The 20,859-nt window shown below is 37.3% G+C and overlaps 1 protein-coding gene across 2 annotated transcripts in view; it reads right to left on the bottom strand.

The window, feature by feature from the left end:
* Positions 1-20,859, bottom strand: part of CKMT2 (creatine kinase, mitochondrial 2) — a 32,461-nt gene that overhangs the window by 3,137 nt on the left and 8,465 nt on the right. For both annotated transcript variants that reach the window (XM_014070069.2, XM_087715684.1), the window contains exons 2-9: positions 16,689-16,875; positions 14,817-15,015; positions 10,914-11,009; positions 9,394-9,615; positions 7,751-7,836; positions 2,431-2,554; positions 1,051-1,185; positions 723-848 (exon numbers count right to left, since the gene is read on the bottom strand). In XM_014070069.2, coding sequence (XP_013925544.1) covers positions 723-848; positions 1,051-1,185; positions 2,431-2,554; positions 7,751-7,836; positions 9,394-9,615; positions 10,914-11,009; positions 14,817-15,015; positions 16,689-16,840 — 1,140 coding nt within the window. In that variant the 5' untranslated portion in view covers positions 16,841-16,875. The remainder of the gene's footprint in view (positions 1-722; positions 849-1,050; positions 1,186-2,430; positions 2,555-7,750; positions 7,837-9,393; positions 9,616-10,913; positions 11,010-14,816; positions 15,016-16,688; positions 16,876-20,859) is intronic.

The raw sequence follows: 20,859 nt of genomic DNA, 5'->3' as shown, positions 1-20,859 counted from the left end.
ATATACACCTGCTGGAGTATCATAGAAAGCAAAGCTAAGACACAAGTTCCATCACACACACACACACTCAGGGCCAGCTCAGAAGTCACTGAGTTGGGTAGGGATTGTCCCTCAAATAAATGAATATATTGTTGATATGGCAAATACTTTCAGACACTTAGTCCCAAAGGTGCTTTTTCAAGACTTTCTGGTTTTTCTTTGAAAACATTTTGCTTCCCATCTCTTCAGCTCTGACTGGATTTTGGGGAATTATACTCCTTGCAGACAGCTAGTCATTTGCATTCTTTTAGCGAGCCACCTGGAGGTTTATCTGTGTCGTCAGGATCACCTGAGTGGTGCGAATGGGTGTGGAGGCTTCTTGGAACTGTTGAAAGGACTGGGTTGTAGACTGGAGATAGAGGATGTCCTATTCCCCCCCCCTCTGTTGAAAGAGGGCTGTTCAATTTGGACGTATATGGCCTCTGACTCCTCTTTCAAACCAGCAGTCCTTTCTGTCCAAAATTCCCCACCATCCAGTGAGAGCTGAAGAAGCTTCTTGGATGAAAAGTGAAACATCTTCAAAGAAAAACCAAAAAGTCCAGTTGCCTCTTGAAAAAGCACTTTTGGGACAACTGTGACCTGGATGACTGAGAATCTCCATAGACATTTAGACATTTAGGTAAATAATTGTTTCTCTTTGGTGTTGGGCCCTATTTTAAAAAAAAAACTAGGCAGAAACTTACCTCTGATCGGCCCATGCGATCCAGGTTGGAAATATCATACACATCTGCTACAGCCGCTGTGTCAACTCCACCTGTGCCACGCTTCTGAAGTCTCAGATTTTCCAGGATCTTTGAAAATCTGGGATCCTACAATATAAGGGACAATTGTTTGAAAACAAAAATATTGAGCCTTTTTTTACAACATGCATGTTTGTAAACACTTATTAATCTAATCAAACCATTTAAGAGGAAGGAGGTACATCACCACTGTTTTACTTTTTTGGATTGATTTTACAGGCATCACAAAAGATTGTTTTATGTTTAGGAGTCATATAAATTGCTTACATACTTTGCTAAGTTTTGGAAGTTTAACATGAACTCCTGCACGTAACCCAGTTCCTAGATTAGATGGACAGGTCAAGACGAATCCTAAGTGTTCATTCCACATAAATTCCCATCCTTGTTCTCTAATTAACCTCTCAACCTGGAAAGGAAATAAAATTCAATGAATCACCATAGCATATTAACATGCCATCTGTGCACAGTACTAGTTGTCTATATCCAGACTGTTGTTTGTCAAATCCACAAGCTTCAACAGTCTGCTTCAAATAGAATAAGGGCATTTTATCTATCAAATAAATCTGTAAAGCATAGAGTTTCAGAGGCCAGATAGAACCCTATATTAGATCTTCACGCTACATGTTTCCGTTTCGAGGACAACATTACTGATTTTAGTCAGAGCTTCCATTTAGAGATAAGGGTGCTAAAATTTATAATCTTGATTTCTCGGCTGTTTAAAGCTTTATCACAGCTGAGAAACTGATCAGGGCATTTTCAGTTATTCTAGCTATAGTCTTACTTAATAAAATCTGTTGCCATTTTATGAATTTTAGCTCATCATTTAATACAATAAATGCTTAATTTGCTTATGACAATTAACCTAATCAAAGGGCACATATTTAAAAATTATACGGTATATTTTGTTTTAAGCAGCATGTTAGAAAAGTTGCTTTTATTGCAAGCAGAGGTGGAGGCCATTTTAACACAATTCTTGCCACTTGTGCTTTGTAAAACTTCAAACCCTGCCTCCTATTAAACTAAAATCTGGTTCAGTCACAATTTAAACCTATATGCATATTAAAATAATTGTTGTAATTAATATCCTGCACACACCGAACTGGCAGTAATGCTAGCAGAAACCTACCCCTGCATGTGATGTATCACAACTTTTCCCTCTTTGCTAAAACGGGGGTGGGCATGGCCAGGATGTGACCAATTTGGTCCGCAGGCTGCGAGTTTGACACCTTTACTTTAGTTGAAGAACTGGTGTCTGACATTTTTGCCCAAGTTCTATTCCACTTGATTTGAGTGAGTATCAAGTCTTACTTGCTTAACAACAGCAAAGTCACTCATCCCTCCCAACTTGAGAGAAACAAGTTGATTTATAGAACGCAGTACAGGCTGTGTGGTACCTACTGCCTTATTCTAAAAAAAAGGCAATAAATTGAAGAAATAGCTCCTACGTTTCCTTCCTCCCTACGTTGCTTCTTGTCCCAATTACCTCACTTTAGTTTAAAGGGCCCTAACTCTGCTACTATAGGATTCTGCTTTACTCAAACGATATCACATACAATAAAAAGAAAAATTAGCAGCAATAACACAAAAGCACAAATGGCTCTTATATTAAAATCCAAAAATACATTTTTAACAGTCAAAGAAAAGCATCCACCTCTATCAATCCACGACAAAATCTTTCAAAAACCCGCTTCATGTTGCCACCTTTTTCCATGGAGATCACCCTAATGTGATCTTCTTCATTGATCCAGATGAGGAATGTTTTATCATTGTTGTGCCTGATTGAGAAATGCACAATTCATTAGTGTTCTGGTCACAAAAAACTTCAAAAGCATCATCACATATGCTGGTCCTTTCATTTTACCTTTCCCTTTTGTTATTTATCACGTTGGGACTTCATGGTGGCATCAAAAATAAGAGTAACTCAAGCTCCCCAAAGCTACATTCCTTTCTTGACTATCAACCACACAATCCCAAATTTCCAAAGCTCTACAGCTCTTACAGCTCTAATCCTACTGGTAGTGAACTGCTGCTGTATTAGAACATTTTGAAACAAAGGCAACATGAGGCTTATGCTGCTATGGGAACTGAAAATGGGAAAGCATGGAAGCGCTTTTTGACTGGAAGAAGATAAATCTGCCTCTCAAGTTTAAAATGTTATGAAATAGGATTGATGGGAGATACATCATCTTTATCTAAATTTTCTCTAAACTGACTTGTTTGTTGAAAAATACAGGGAATAACTGGTACAGAAATGGAGGAAATGCCAGTGAAATACAAATTTATCAGAAGAGAGGGCCCTACTGCAAAGTATAACAGCATCCAGGTCAAAAAAAGTGTGTTGTCTGAGAAAAGTGTCTTTCTGCATTCTGTTCATTCTCTTTAAAGTAATCAAGGTATTGAGGGCAGCACAAAACTAACAGTGTTTCTCAGGATTGGCAACCTTAAATGTGCAGACTTCAAATCCCAAAACTGTCAGAATATGGCTGAGGAATCCTGGGAATTTAATTCCACACATCTTAAAGTTGTCAAGGTTACGAAATATTGCACCAGATAACGCCTAAGACCTTCTTTGAAAAGTTGTTCCTTCTCTACTAGAGAGTAATATTAATTTTGCACAACAAAATAACAGTTGCTCTCTTAAAACCCCTTAAAAGATCCTTTAATGGGAATTGCAAAAAGTATTGTCAGAGTATTGGAGTGCCATTAACTTGGATGTGGCAAAGCAGGGATTACAGGAACTTTTTAATAGCAGGAGTGACAGAATAATTATGTAATATGAAAAAGGGATGAACATAAGATTTTTAGGTATTAACCTTATTATTTGTAACAGGCTGAGTAGCACACATTAGAGAATAAGAATTAAAATAATGGAGATTATCATGTAACCGTGCAAGGAAAAATTGAGTTAAGGGGGAACATTTGTTTATTATGTTTATCTTTAAGATGATTTAAAACTTGATGAAGCAGACAAGTGAAGGTATCCCATTGAATGTAATAAAACAGAGGCTAGATATTTTCCCCCATTCCTTTCTATTTCATTCTACCAAGATAAACTGCACTACTCTTAAGATTTCTAATTCAAAATCCAAGGTTGCATTTTCAATGGCTGAAGATGGTTCATCAGCTGGCACCTTTGAGACTTGGAGTGTTTTCTGCCTGCCTGTTCTGCCCACACATTCTGACATCCCGCCTGCTTTAGCAGCACTTTAGTCTCAGTCGACTTCACACATGATCTGCTTGTTGCTGCTAGTCTTGTTACAGAGGGTTGGTATAGAAATGTCTTTGGCATTCCCTGCCAGCGTTCAGTACAGTTCAGTACTGTAAGGCAAAAGAAAAATATCTCTTAAATTCTCTCTCCAGGGCAGCTGGGACTAATTAATTTACTATGTATTTGATTTATACCCAGCTTGTCTGATCTAGTGAGCATTTGAGGCAGCTTAAAAGTTTTAGAAACAAAACTAGAACATAAAGAGGTTTAAAATATAAATTGAAACTAACAGAAAATAAATAAAATCATGTAACAATCCTTTGAAGAAAATGATGTGTTCTGGCAGATTTTATAAATATTGGGGCAGGGGGCGAATGCAGCTGCCAAGCCTGGAAGTAACAGGATTAAAGGAAATGTCTGACAGTAGCAGCATCTTCAAAAGAACCTCTTGGGCAGTTTTGCAGCATATGAAGTAGAAATTTGGATAGTCAGATCCTAAGTTGCTTAAGGCTTAAAAGCTCAATCAAAATAAATTCATTAAACAAAGGCTACCCTCTTTCCCTGAAAATAAGACCTCCCTGGATAATAAGCCCAATCTGGCAATTGAGTGCATGTGTTAAAATAAGCCCTCCCCTGAAAATAAGCCCTCCCCGAAAATATTGCAACGCAGCAGCAGCCATGAGGTGACCACGTTCACTGCCTCCTGCACCTCAAAAATAAGATGATCTCCCTGAAAATACGGCCAAGTGCTTATTTGGGGGGGGGACCCTGTCTTATTTAGGAGGAAACAGTTGGTGAGAGTCAGCCTTTTGTAGCAATAAAGGCATTAGGCTAGAAACTGGGGGACCCTGAGTTCTCATCTCAACCTAGGCACAAAGCCAGCTGGGTGACCTTGGCCCCAGTCGTTTTCTCTTAAGAAAGGAGGCAATGGCAAAATACTTCTGAAAAACCTTGCCAAGAAAATTGCAGGGACATGTGAGACAGTCTCTAAGAACTGGAAATATTGGACAAAAGAAGAAAAAAAGCAGTTGGCCAATTAATACAGGTTGTTTTGTGCAAGCATCGTATAAACCTTGTACCTTGCATGCAGCAGAAAGTCCCTCAGATTCTACAGTTGTATATCTATGCAGTTTATTTTAATTTTAAAGAATAACATGGTTGTCCATCTTATAAATAACAATCCTGGGTAGCTGAAAGTGAGATAAGTGAAATAAAAAAAGTAAAACAACATTAGACTAACTTCAGTCCTAAACCCTATAGCATAGTGCAATTACCTTCAATGGACTACACTGCAATAACTATGACATTGCACCAGATCCTACTGATTAAGAAGAAAAAGCCTAGTGCCATGATGGCAAACCTATGGCATGCATACCACAGGTAGCACGCAGAGCCATATCTGCCAGAACATGAGCCGTCAGCTCCAGCACCCATGCACATGCCGGCCAGCTGATTTTCAGCCTTCCGGAGGATCGGGTTCATTTACGAACTTCCAGTTGGCCTGTCGGGCCTGTTTTTTGCCCTCCCCAGGCTCCGGAAGATTTCCTGAAGACAATTCAGTGACACAATTCAGAAGACAATTTTCCTGGACACAATTTTGGCATGTGTCTACAAAATGGTTCGCCACCACTGCCTAGTGCAATAGAAGTGACTGTGCAAAGGTAGTTCTTAGCTTCATAGCTGCCCCCAGCAAATAGCAATAGCAATAGCAGTTCGACTTATATACCGCTTCATAGGGCTTTCAGCCCTCTCTAAGCGGTTTACAGAGTCAGCATATCGCCCCCAACAACAATCCGGGTCCTCATTTCACCCACCTCGGAAGGATGGAAGGCTGAGTCAACCTTGAGCCGGTGAGATTAGAACCGCTGAACTGCAGATAGCAGTCAGCTGAAGTGGCCTGTAGTACTGCACCCTAACCACTGTGCCACCTAAGCTCTGAAATTAAATGCAATAAGAGTGGGAGGAAAAAGAAAATTGTCAAAACCTCCTTCTGTTTGACAGAAAATAGTAGCCCCATCCAAAACTGCAGGAACAACAATATCCAAATCCAGTTTTCATCAACCAACAATACTTTTCTGGATTTAATTTCAGATGATTTATCATATAGCCCATTATCGGGATTAGGCAATGTGAAGCAAATAATAAGGAACAATAGAGCTAGGAGACATTAGCATGAAGTTCCCTACAGTTTCATGAAAATGTTGAACAACATTTTACCAGCACTACCTTCTAGACACAGCCTGATAGGTTGACTAGACAATGTTAATATGATGCCCAGGGTTCAATCTCACCAGACAACCCAGGAAGATATTATGGTTGATGGTACTAAAAACAACCAGAGACCCAGGAAAATTAGTAGAGTTGTACTCCCTCACCCCATTTTCAACACAGGAAGTCTACAAAATAATGAAATTACCAAATAATTTCAACACAAGATCCTAGCCTGGTTAAAGTGAATCTAGAAAGTCAATATTATTCAGTATTATTCAGACACATCTGGAGCTAAGAGGCCATAATCATTTTTCTAATCATTTTTCCAGAAAAGGAGCATTTTATATACTCCTAGGGTAAAAAAGCTTTTCTCCAATAAAGGATTTATTACTGCCTTCTTTAGGCAAAGGGAACACATATTGATCACATGTTAAACATGGATCCTGTCCTGATCAATTTAGTTTCCAAAAAGGGCAAGAGAAAAATGAAGAGGTGATAGACATCATCTCACTACATATCTGTCTACTTTCTTTGGAAGAATAAGCAGAACCTTAATTGTTAAATTTATATTCTGTGATCTGTCCCAGTTTGAAGTCCAAATCAGGATAGACTAGAGCCAACTGATTTTACCTGATGGAAATTTTAATGAGCCGCACTGACCTGGTTGCTTGCATTAACACTTTATAGTGTTTTTGTTGTACCGAATTTCTAAAACAAAGGCAACAGAACTGCTTTTAATTTAAATAACTTATCCCTCCTTAAGGTTTCTTGAGCAACATGCTTTTGGACTTTCCTTAAAAACCAGACTGGTAATATCCTTTGTACTAATATTGGTAGAAACTTTTTTACATTGAGAAATTAAAAAGTATAAAATAGTTCACCTGTTCAAAACTGTTTCATTAAAGAAAGCAATTTTACTTCTTTTATTAAAGAAAGCAAAAAACAAAAAAGAGAGATAATTGCATTCCTTTGGCATCTCTCTCTCTATATATGTAGCCACACACACATGCATTAGTGCAAGCAAAGTATTGAAATCATGCCCCAGAATATATCTATGGACTATTTTAGCTATTTTATGACAATTAAGAATAGAAACAAAGAAAAGGGTCCAAATCCCTAATTTCTTTTCTTGTTGTTGTTACATCTTTGATCACAGATGTTTTTAATTTAAAAAAATAGGCCCAGGGTTATGGACAGCCCTAAAAACATCCTTTTTGGTGGTCCTTGGTGTTCTCTCTGACCATTATTGATGGTCAGAGAAAGAATGAGACATTGTAATGTAAGATCTGGAATACTCATCTATTCAAAAAACAAAACAAAACCAACATTCCTGAATTCTCCCTTCTCACATCACCAATCCAAATTTCTGGCAGCTGGTCAAAAGTAACTCATGGCCACCAAAATATTGCTTACTGCAAGCTTAAAGATGATGTACTGGAAGAAGAGACTGTGTATTCCAAACATGCTCAGAATTAGGAATAGTAGCAACTGAGTTAGAAACTAGTATACTTATTTGTTCACATTGAAAACGTGCACATCTCACATTTCGTACCATATTCCTCTGGCATCTGGCCAGTCACGGGCCATTCCAGCACACGTTAACAAAGGGGAAACTGGCTTATCAAATAGGAAATGGTCCTGGAGACCAGCATAATTCAAGGCAGAGGGAAAGAAAAAAAAAGAAAAAAGTTGAATTATAATGGTGAATCAGTTCACAGAGGTAAAGAGTGCAGAAAAATAATACTTGTTTTTCCTCCCTGGAAATAAAAAATGGGGTTTCCAATATATATGACTATGTTTTTAATTTCATGTAGTTTTAAGTTGTAAATTTCATGTAGTTTTTAGTTGTAAAGAATTGTAATATGCTAAGATAGAAAGAAATGATTAAAGTATTAAAAGTATTTTAAAATTAAATTAAATTATGCTTAATACATTTAAATTCTACTTAGGGTTAAATTAACTATAAGGAATAACAGAATAAGATTTGAGTCACACCTACTGCTTTTACATAATATTTAGTTAATCAATACCCACAAATAAGATTTTTTGGAGACATGAGGCTTATTCAAATAAGAATAGAAACAAAAAGTAATTTATTCTAATATTTTTATATTGCTTTTGCTGATTAATTCTGTTCTTCCTTTCTAGTTAGTCCTCAATTACAACTCAGTTTTGTTTTATGTTTACTTACAACTCTGTTCATTAACACATTTCCTAAGTGTTCCCAGGAGTGCAGGATATTTGCATTTTTTTAAAAAACATTTATTTTAACCCTAATTCTACTCAGACCTTCACATAAATATATTTCAAATTTTCAATTCACATTTTTAAATAAATGGATTATGAATTCTTGTATATTTTCTAGAGTTATTTGAGGGTGTGATATTCTTTCCAGAATTCCACAAGTAAAAGAGATCTGTTAGTGTGTATATATTCATGTATGTTTAATATTGAGCCGAGGTGGCACAGTGGTTAGAATGCAGTGCTGCAGGCTACTTCAGCTGACTGGTAACTTCAGCGGTTCAAATCTCACCAGCTCAAGGTTGACTCAGCCTTCTATCCTTCCGAGGTGGGTAAAATGAGGACCCAGATTGTTGGGGTCAATAGGCTGACTCTGTAAACCACTTAGAGAGGGCTGTAAAAACACCATGAAGCGGTATATAAGTCTAAGTGTTATTGCTATTGCTTGGATCTTGTCAGAATGCATAATTTGCTTCTATTGTGATGAGGGGGAAGAAAAATCAATTCCAGCTGAAAAATGTTGATTGGTTGATATTCAACCGGCAAGGAATAGTGTGTTATATTGTGTGGTGAAGAAAATAAATCTAACCAACAAAATGGAGACCGTACCCTTTTTTCTCCTGATCCCTTAGACATGACCAGGGTGAATGCCAGTTCTTTGTCTAATCCTATCAGAACCAAATTAACCCTCCCTGGCTGCCAAAGAGTAACTCTCTTACCTAATCAGCTTAACCAACCTTAGTTGATCTCAGAAAAACCAAGCAGAATCATTGGAGAGCCCCAAGAAAACTCAGAATTATAAATAAAACTGGGAAACTGAAAGGCCCAGAAGAATGCAAGGACAATTAGTTCTATGTCTTCATACCCGTGTCCATGTAATCTCTTCAAGAGAGACTCTCCACATTGTTAGCCTTGTTATCTATGTTCAAGTCCCAGGTATGGCATTAGACTTACATCAATTAGCTGTTGTTGATCCTTGTCAGACATAGTTGTCAGGCTGTAATATTTTCCAGCCAGGTCTTGTTTCAGCCCAGACAAGGCAGTGACAACAACGTTCTCAACAGCTCTTCTCTCTGCCCTGGAGCAGGCGGGAGGGAGGCTCAGGCCACGAACACTTCGTCCCGTGCGCACACGGGAGGATAAAACATAGCGCTCATCGAATTGTCCTTGGGCAATCTGTCCAAAATCAAATAGTTTGAAAATATATTGAGACAGTTGTGAATTATACCTAAAGATACTCAGGATCGGCTCCAGATATTTTGGTGAGCAAGAACCCTAGTCCCTACTTCAGCCAGTGGTCCCAAGATTAGCAATGTTATTACAATGCCTCTAGAAGTAGATTTACAACACCTGACTCTGAATTTAAAAACACAGCATTAGTTAACTTTTCTTGATGAGAAAATGTAGTCATCTAAATTAGAAATTTGAATGCTTCATTCAGTTATTCATCACAAAATTGCTGGCTGCTCTATTTCAGCAGTGAACTTGGTTGAATACTACCTAGCTGTAATTTTCCTGTTAAATTGTAACAATGAGGTGACAAAATTTAGAAATTATTAAACAAATATATATTCCTCACTAAACACATGGGGAATATTTATTTAATTCACTTCAAGTAAATTAAATTAAAACAAATGTAGTTTTCATCCTGGACCAGAGGCATTCTGCCGGTTCGTCCCGGTTCAGGCGAAACAGTAGTGGGGGCGGCAGGAGACTCCGCCCATCCGCCCAGACCGGTAGCAAAGGTAAGAGGATTTCATGCCTGTAGTAGACCCATCTACTTTCTGCATGTAATCCCCAACATTTAAAATGATACCATACTAGTGTCCTTAGGAGAAATCCGACAGCACAGAGTAAAAATAGATATTATCCAATTAAGATCTGGAATACGAATATTATTTGTAACTCAGAACAAAAGCCCTGAAATGGCTGGACAGGAATATGGAGAAAACTGGCTTTGGATTTGGAAGCAAGGGAACAAATAAAGCAGGTGTAATCTAGGAGCATTTCAGTTAGAAATTTAGGAAGTTGTTTTTTTTCCATTTTAAACCTGGGAAAAGTATGTAACTGTCCAGAACAAAAGTACTTCTATACTTTGTATAACTGCAAGATCTGCATGTCATATCTCCCATATGAACTACCTCTCATCCCAGAGCAGCTTTGGGACAGATGGCAGGATAAATAAAAAACACAATGCATGTGGGTTATACCCTTTGCAGCACTAAGAGGACACTTGCTGAGTATCCTATAGTTGTTTTAATGCAGCACACATTTTTGTTAGTTTGTTAAGGGAGTTTTATCTGGTTTGTCTTGTGGTATGTTTCACTTGGTCCTATTCTTCTGGCTGTCGCAAAATAGTTTTTGAGAAGGTAGTACTGAAATATTATTATCAACTATAATATTCTTTTACCACTATTCTCAAACCAGTTTTGTCTTCAGGTTTTTTTTTCTTTAAGACTTAAGTTAGGTCCTACCTTTGAAGAATCCAAGTCAGTGTGATGCTTCATTAGTTTGGGGTCATAGCCATTATGTCTTACTTTGATAACAGGATCAAAAATCTCAGCAAATACCTGTCAAGACAATAAAGTGTATGATTTTCTCCTGTTTACTTTGTATTTAGTTCCCCCACCCCTTGTGATTTCTTTTTATTTCTTAATCATTTATTTTGTAGGTTAATTATTTTGTTCAGGCTATCTGTGCTCATACATCAGTCTGAAGAAGTGCACAAAATTCTCAATAATATAAAACAATCACACATATGCTTAACTTTCTTGGTACTTCTTTGAATCTGATTTGTTTTGAATAATTTTTAACAAATGCCAGTTTGCCTTCCTGAACAAGATCCTCAAGCATATTATGGTATGTCAGCTCCAAGAATTCTACAATATGTTGATTAGCTAAAAGGTAAAGTAAAGGTTCCCCTCGCACATATGTGCTACTCGTTCCTGACTCTAGGGGGTAGTGCTCATCTCCGTTTCAAAGCTGACAAGTCAGTGTTGTCCGAAGACATCTCCATGGTCATATAGCCAGTGTGACTAAATGCAAAGGCACACGGAACGCTGTTACCTTTCCACCAAGGTGGTCCCTATTTTTCTACATATATTTGTACGTGCTTTCGAACTGCTGGGGTGGCAGAAGCTAGGACAAGCTGGGAGCTCACTCCGTTAGTGATGCTAGGGATTTGAACTGCCAAATTGCTGATCTTTCTGATCGACAACCTCAGCATCTTAGCCACTGAGCCACTGCATCCCTACATTGATTAGCTAGCCTCATTTAAATTTGGACTTCAAGCATTTTGGGAAAAGAAGGCTTTGACCACCCTGATAGGTGATTGATGCAGGAACCTAGACTTGGGGAGGGAGGGAAATTCTTGGGTGGTTTCACTTTGAAGTCTGAATGCTCTATTGAACCATTGACCATATGGGCCTGGGACCTCGGAGCCTCCCCCCCTCCAAGATTCTGCCACAAAATCAAAATTATTTGTCAGTCTATGCTGAAAGCATAGACTATTAAAATCCCATCAAACAATCATGAGAAGTGTTAGAAGCAGAGAATGCATCAGTTTTAATTTTTAATATAATTAATATTAATAAATATAATTCATACAAACAAAAGCTGTTTTGGGGTCTCCATAATTTTTTTAAATGGGAAGAGATCTGGAGTCAAAAACTAGTTTAAGAAATGCTTTTGGTGTTCCCTACCTAAAATATCACAGAGGATACTTAAACAGAAAGGAAGATATTTGCTAAACAGGATTCCAAGGTTGTTCTTGGAACTACTAAACAAAAGCAAAAAGCAAAAGACCCATTATCACATTTTAAGATTGTTCCCTGTGGTTACTTTGTTCAAGTTTAATAAGAAATAAATGAAAAAGGGCAGGGCACAATGGGCTGCAATGTGCCAGAGAAAAGTTTATTGTTTAATAAACTTCCCAGGCATTTTGAGACCCCTCTTTCTTCCATTGCATTGATTTAATAAGGAGAAAAAAATAGAGGAACACAAAAAAGAAGTTTGCTACCTTTTCCTAGTTTCTCTAAAGCTTTGGAAACATTTGCTTTGAAAATCTACAGGAATTATTTATTTCCTCTTGTTTCTGGGGAGCAGTGCAAGGCCTGCTATGGAGTTTTTGGCAAAGAGAAGTTATATCTGATCACGCTATTATATACTTCAGGCAAACCCAGGAGACACTGGGTTGCCTCTGCTTATTTTATTCTGCCAAACACTAAAGTGTTGGATTCTGTTATTATAGGAAGATAATAAATAAAATAAGAGTTTACTGTTCTTATTCTAGACCTAGAAAATTAGTGCATAAATATTTTAAGAGGATTCTTCATTAAAAATACATATATATATATACTGTGTGAATATATATATATATGTGTGTGTGTGTGTGTGTTTATTTGTGCTGATAAATAATGTGACGAGCCGATTGACAGATGATGGAAGCAGTTAGCTTCCTCCCATAATTGGGGTTTACCAGGGGTTGTGACACTAAATATATGTATATGTATATGTATATGTATATGTATATGTATATGTATATGTATATGTATATGTATATGTATATGTATATGTATATGTATATGTATATGTATATGTATATGTATATGTATATGTATATGATGTATATGTATATGATGTATATGTATATGATGTATATGTATATGTATATGTATATGATGTATATGTATATGTATATGTATATATATTACATACAGGCTTCCATCTAGATTTTGCAATGCCTCCAGTGGTGGGTTTCTACCGGTTTGCACCAGTTCGGTGGAACTGGTAGTGGAAATGGCAACTGGGTTGCTGAACTGGTAAGGATGGCATGCTTGCCATGCCCCCGAACTGGTTCCCCGGTCGCCACGACATCTTTTTTTGTAATGTTCTGCACATGTGCAGACCTATTTACAGGCTATTGCGCACATGTGCGGAGCAAATCACAAATTGTGCACGCACCAAACCGTCAGTAAATACCACCAGAAATCCACCCCTAAATGCCTCATCCTGTCTCCTGTTAAACTAAGTATGCAGATACATGCTTGTATTATCAAGGTGTTGAAATCTCAGCTTTTGGTTTGGACACTGGTTGTTCATTATTTAACATTCTAATGGTGTATAGAAAATGCATAATAATGTGGATGTAACTGTTTACATAGCTGATTTTTCATGTGAGAGCAGCTGGATACTTTTACAACAGGCTCTTACTTCATTTCATTGACAAGGTGGCTCAATTTTAAGCTCAGCAGACAAGTCAGCTACTGGAAGCCAATACATGTTGCCTTCTGTGCTGCATTTTATTATCCAAGACATGGTTATGCAGAATATGTCTTTTTACGTTTTTTTTTAATTTCTTCACTAAATTTCACCCAGAGAGATTTAAAAAAAAACTTCTGCAAACTTCCCCAAGGACAAAAACAAAATACCAGGATTAATCCTATGGCTTGAATTTTGTGCTGACCTCCTTGTCTTCCTAAAAGCCTGCCTATGTGCGATGTATCCATCATTCTAAAGTAGAATAAAATATAAGAATGAAGACCTGGCATAAAAGGGACAGTTAGAAGCTTGTTTAAAGGGACAAAGAAATGTCATCAGCCTCTAACCACAAGATGTTCTAGCCAATGTCCCTATGTCAAAAGTTCAAACCACAAGGTTCAAATAAAGTCTGTCAATGACACATAGTCAGTGGTAGGATTCAGCCAGTTCACACCTATTCGGGAGAACCGATTGTTAACTTTCTAAGCAGTTCGGAGAACCGGTTGTTGGAAGAAATCTCCTTTTGTTTTTTCCCCACTTCACAGGGCTAATCCTGTAAGGAAGGCAGGAAGGAAACATTCTGGGGTTGTTTCTAGCCTAATTTTTATTGCCCTGCTTACAGAAACTGCCTCTCTGGTTAACCCTTCTTACATTGTAACAGCTAAGGCGAAGTGTCCATCGACATGAGTGATGTTGAGTTGGCCACACCCACTCAGTCACATGACCACTAAGCCACGCCTACCCAGCTGGTCATTAGGGCAGAGAACTGGTTGTTAATTTATTTGAATCCCACCACTGCACGTAGTCCATACCTGTATCCCAAGAACAAAAGAAGTGAGACCCCCATCTACTTATAAGGCTTTCCCTCCAAAATAACCAATAAGAAAGGAGTTAAGTATTTCCATGTTGCGCTGCTTTTGAGAATGTATAAGAACGCGTGCTTCGATAATGAAGGTTGTTCAGAATTTGCAATGTTAGCTACGTCCTAGCTTTCTGAACCTGGCTGCCAAATAAACTTTTCCTGTATCCTGAAAAGTCTAAGCCTGTCATTTTCTGCAAAAATTCTCTAATGTTTTTATGAAGTAAATTAAGATGTTATATGATACAAATTGTTTCACCTCATAGGATTCTTCATCTCCTGCGACCATGCCCACTGTTTTAATGAAAGGGTGTCCAGGATTATCAACACCAGTTTGGATGCACTGATCCAGTGTGTAGCCACCAGGAGTCATCTTGTCCCTCAATTTGGCATAGATTGTTGGAGTGAGGCATTCAGCCATGCAGTTGTTATGTTTGCGAAGATCAGGGTAGTCTGCACTGGGTACAAAGAAATGTAAAGCTTTTGTATTGAGCAGGAAATGCTTGTTTCTCTTCATTTCATCAATCACTTCATCAATAGAAACTGTGGCCTAGGCATTCAATCAACACCTTAAATATTCTAGAAGTCTTGGATGCCTTTAAGAATGAAAAGTAGTCTGTATGTATGAATTGAATAGTTTGAGAAAAACAGCAGAAGACTGATAACTCAAATGGGCATTTATGTTTTGTAAGAAAAACAAATCTAACAGTATGACTTTGGAGTATGCTGGTTTTCTAACTGCAGAGTTAGTTTCAGTCAAGAATGGCAGCACTTGGGTAGATGGAAAGGGGGAAAATACCTTCAAAATACATATTTGTATGATTCTCTTTCACTTCCAAAACAAGATGCATGAACTTAAGGAATAACTGGTATGAATAAGTGTAGTTTTATTATGTCTGTTTACATTTTATTTCTTTATGATGTTTCCATCCCATCTTTCTTCTAGGGACACAAGGAAGCTTTATACGGCATTTCCCCTGCCAAATTTTATCTTCACACCAATCTTGCAGTATGTACATAGTTGCTGACCCAAAAAGATTCAATTAGCCTTATGACTGAATGATATTAGGATCTGGGTCTCCCCGGATCTAACCCAACCAGATTAGGTATTCAGATATGGATATTTTGCATCCTAATATTACAAATCAGATTTTAACAGAAGAATAATAGGTTGCCTAATTATTGTATGCCAACCAATTATGAATTAATTCAGTGAAAACAAACCATTTAGCCACTCTCAATCTTACCTATCTTATATAGTTATTGTAGAGATTAAATAAAAGATATCACTTGGAGAAAAATGGGATAGCATTGAAATGAATAATATTACCTGTTAATTATTATTAAAGTTTTAGATTAGAATCTTGTAAACACTTGTAAGATAGTAGGTCTTATGAAATTAAATAGTATATTTCTAAATAAAGAGATTCTTCTAATCATATATTAATAACACCTGCATATTGTAGAGAAAGCATGATAGGTTTAATTTATAATAGTAGCATTGGATTTGTGCCAAATCACTAATCTGAAACAACTTTTTAAATTCAGCTTCTGTTTTCCCATTCATTTTACCTCATACTCAATATTAATTTTTCTCTATTTGACTTTGTATCCCCTCAGTTTATGAATGAGATATTTGGCAACAATTTAAGATTTCTCTCTTCTCCATTACTTTATTGGCAAGGCTTTTGGAATGCCATATTTCCCATATTCCTAGTTCCCTTTGCATTCCGGGAAATATTTTCCCTTCCTCCTGGGTTTCTACATCAATTGCAGAGGTGGGATTCACTAACCTTCCTTACCAGTTCGCAAATGTGAGCACGTGTCTGCACATGCGCACAGCCTTCTGCCCATGTGCAGTGCTCACGCATTATGTTGAGGTGGGTGGGCAGAGCTCCCGCACCTGCCGCTATCAGTTCATCCGAACTGGAGAGAATGGGCTGAATACCACCTCTGATCCATTGTCAAATTTCTTAGTTACTGTATATGCTATACTTTCTTTTAAAAAATTTTTTTAAAAAAACTTTATTACGGATATTCTTCATTAATCTTCTTACTGTAGAGAATTTTCAACAGATATTTTAAGATTTTCAGACCAATGTATTTTCAAATATCTGAATCAAATTATTACCTGGGAGGAAATAATTTCTTATGTCCAAAAGATTCAGCTTTCACATTTTGCTGATTTAAAAAGTATCCAGTAGCCACAGCTCCAGTACTGACTGTTGCAACTAAAACAGCAGTTCTTCGACCAACCAGGAGACGTGCAAATGTATTAGCCATTGCTTTTCACCTAAACTTTTTCTGAAAGATGCCCGCTGTCAAAAAAAGTGAAAACCAGGGTGATCAGAAGCACATATATACTCAGTAGAACAAACACAACACAATATTCATGCAGTCAAACTGCATCCATTGTAGGACTTTTCTTTCATGGCAGTCAATAATTTTAAAAAAATAGATCAATGGAAAAGCTGAAAGTAATTGGAATGTTATTTATTTATTTATTTCATTTAGTTTGTCAAACATGTATGAAATAACAGGTATGTATAAACATGGACATAGGAAATGGGTACGAATAAATGGGGACAATAGGACAGGGGCGGTAGGCACGTTGGTGCACTTATGTACGCTCCCCTTACAGACCTCTTAGGAAAGAGGTGAGGTCCACACTAGACAGTTTAAAGTTAAAGTATGTAACCACAGAGTTGGGTAGAGCATTCCAGGCATTGACCACTCTGTTGCTGAAGTCATATTTTCTGCAATTGAGTTTGGAGCTGTTTACCTTTAGTTTGTATCTATTGTTTGCCTGTGTATTATTGTGGTTGAAGCTGAAGTAGTCATTGACAAGTAGGACGTTGTAGCAGACATGTTATATCTACTTTGAATACAATATATCCATTAGTCTTACATAATGCAACAGATTTTTAGTATGATGAAAGAAGAGTAAGTGCCAATTATATCATTTGTTATACATCAGGTATTTCTTTCAAGGACCAGGTACTAACGTTTTCTATCTCATGTGCCAAAATAGTTTTGTGGGTTTTGGTACAAGATACATTGATATGATGTAGCAGAAGAATAATGTCAATTGCTGCTCCACCACAGATAGCACAACTTTTTGACCGGATCTAAATAATACCCTATTCAACTTTCTGAATTTTTCTGTTGAATTATTATCTGGAGCTGGACTAGGAGGGGCTAGTCTGCTCTCACCACCAGGATCTTCTGTATAGAGTGGCTTTAGAGGATTTCTGCTCAGCCTCAAAGCTAGTAGGTTATAAGACTCCATAGGTTTTATAAAAGGTAATGGTAAGTTTCCCCCATACAGTTGTGTCTATCAATGCTAATCTCTGTTTCTTATCTGAGGGAGCTAGCATTGTCCAAAGGCATTTCCATGGTCATGTGACCAGCATGATGATATGCTGAGGCTCAAGGAACTCTGTCACCTTCCCACATAAGTGGTACCTATTTATCTACTCGCATTTGCATGTTTTCAAACTGCTACGTGGGCAGGAGCTGGGGAAAGTAACAGGAGCTCATCTCTCACACAGTGCTTAGGTTTTGAAACCTGAGCACTGGTTGTCCAGTTGACAAGTTTAGTGCCTTTAATTGCTGAACCTTTATGGGCTTTATAGAAGTCTATATATTCTATGGTATTATTGTTTAAATTCGGTGGGTGAAACCGTGTGAGGAATTGGTGCTGAATGCTACTAGTATACTAATCATACTTTCTCTATTCTGCAACAAATGGGCCATGTCTGCATGGATTGTTCAGAGCCAGCGAATTTGAATGCTCAAAAGATGGAAATACTCTAGATTGGCAGCTTTCAGATCCAATTAAGACTTGTATATTCCTCTTTTGCAGGTCATATGTCCAAGCAAACCAGACAATTTTTTTGAAACCAGATATGAAATTAGTATTGATTGCCACTCAAAAGCTTCATGTGTTCCAGAATATAGTAGCAAAAACTCTTTGAAAATTGCAGAAAAGGTAATAATAATTTTTTAAATCCCTAAGCATTTAGAGGAAGAAGCCTTGCTAAAGAAAAGTTGGCATGGAATCTGCAAAGGTAAGTTCTCTCACTCCATAATGAACTTTTTAAATTGATAATGGTTTGGGATGGTTTGTTTGCTTGTTTAATGCTTCCAACTGTGCTAAGCTTATTTTAGAGCTTAATCTCTATATGTTGCCAGTATAACATAGAGAACTCTGTTTGAAACCTCCACAGCACTTATACATTTTTCTTCAAGTGGGTAAATTTGTTCATTACTCTTAGACAAAAGCTTTCAGTGTTACATTACACCCAGGGGCAACAATCTAGCATCACAAGAAGAGTCTATTGTAGATTGAAGAAAGAAAAAAGGAAGCAATTTTGTATACATTTTCTTGACCAGACTAATCAAATTAGCTGTTTAGTTTGTCCCAATTTTCCCCCTGTATTTAGTCATCTCTTAGACAGGTTTGCTTAAAGCGCTGTGAAATTTCATTGTGTTGTACAAGAAGAGTCCCATTCTTAAATACCAATCTTTCTAGCCTAGGGTGATCCTGGTCATATTGTCAAGTTCTTGCTTTACTCAAAGCATGATGTAACTACTATTTGGTACCTTACTTTGGTTAGAAAAGTTTTTAGCTTTAAGATTCTGCTGTATTAGAAATGCAATCCTTTTGATACTTCTTTACTTATTACCTGTCATGGTGTGGGTCAGCATTGAAGCTTGTGCCTTATCCATATTAAACTTTTTGATATCTGGCTTCCATTAGTTTTCAGGGCAAAGGACACCTGAAAACTAATCAAACTATTTCTGTATCCTGTGCACAAACAATCACATGTCAACACACTTGATCACCAAGAAGAAGCACTGACCCATTGAACATAAGAAAAAGTTCCAGGTCAGTGGTTCTTGTAGTTCAATAGAAAATTTGGCTGGAGAAAGAAATTGTTCATATCTCTGAGCTACTGGAAATTAATCTAATTTAGAATTCTGCCAGAAGAAACCATTAACGAAATTGCTATGCTTTAAATGTCCATGTTGTACATTTGAAAATTTAGAAATAAAGTAAAATATTGCTGAAAATGTTCAGTGCTGGAATAAAGTAATAGTTAGCCAAATATTTTAAGATCATTCCTGTGTGTTTTCAGTTTATAAATTATTCTAATTATTATTTTATATAATAGTGGATAAAATGAAATAAATATAGTAAGAACATTATTCCATTTTAATAGTTTGTCCCAAAGATTGTTGCAATGTTGTATCATGTGCTAAGCACATGATAGCCTATTACGTAGGGGAAAAATATTATTTATGCCTACATAAATAATAATAGTGTAATTGTTTCCATGATTACATATGGATAAAATATTAAAATGCGGTAATTTTATCAAGAATTTTTCCCAGCCTCATACCTTTAAAAAGTTGGTCTGTATAATTTATTATTATTATATGTGGTTAATCTTTGGTGAGATTCACAGCCTTTGGGGCTGGTTGGTAGCTCAACAGCTCGAGTCCTAACCAAGAACCTAGGAAGTATTAAGGTAACGTCGGAGGATATAAGCTGTTCCAAGTAGGGTTGTTTTTTGTAGAATCAGAATGTTCAAGTCTGATAAATTTAAAATTTCCAAATAGCGAGGTAGCCCTTTGGGTATTGCTTCAAGGCTCCAATTACAATCAGACAACACACGATTTCTTTTTCCACAGCTGCTCAACTTCAATTTGCAAGTCCCAGTACTTTGTGGTTTTTTTTCTTGCTGTTTATCTTCAATTCATGCACCTCCAGGTATTGCAATGACAATGAACCATACTTTTTTCTTTTCAACTATTGTTATGTCAGGTGTGTTGTGGGCCAAGTGCCTGTCAGTCTGAATTCTGAATCGCCTTCTGCCGATTACCTCCCTCCGACCGATAAGATCGCACAGACTGGGAAGAAGGCGGGGCTTAGCAGTGAGAAGATGGAGTTTCAGGCTACTCCTGAAATTCCTCTATACCGAAGGATTTTTGGACGGGTTCTTTGAACCCTAGCTGTCCCGGAGACGACATGAAGGTGGGGAGAGGCCCAGGACCTCAGAGATACCCGCAAATCTCTGGGGGGGGGTATTAACTCCTCGTGCCAATTCCTTTTTGGATTAGCTGCGTGCTAACTGAAACTGCAGGTTGCCCCTAAGAATGGAAGAAGTGATGTCATCTGGTAAGCTGATTTTATTATCCAAGAGAGACTGTTCGTGTTAAAAAATTAAGCTAATTGAAACCAAAAAACAGGAAGATTTAGCGGCGAATTGGCTTATTCTAATGGATTTATGACTGGT

Source organism: Thamnophis sirtalis, unplaced genomic scaffold, assembly GCF_051295495.1.
Source record: "Thamnophis sirtalis isolate CommonGarterSnake01/CBP01778 unplaced genomic scaffold, rThaSir2_p1.2 scaffold_5, whole genome shotgun sequence".
NCBI lineage: Eukaryota > Metazoa > Chordata > Lepidosauria > Squamata > Natricidae > Thamnophis > Thamnophis sirtalis.
Note: the sequence above shows the minus strand (reverse complement) of the source record. Positions and strands in the feature narration are given on the sequence as shown.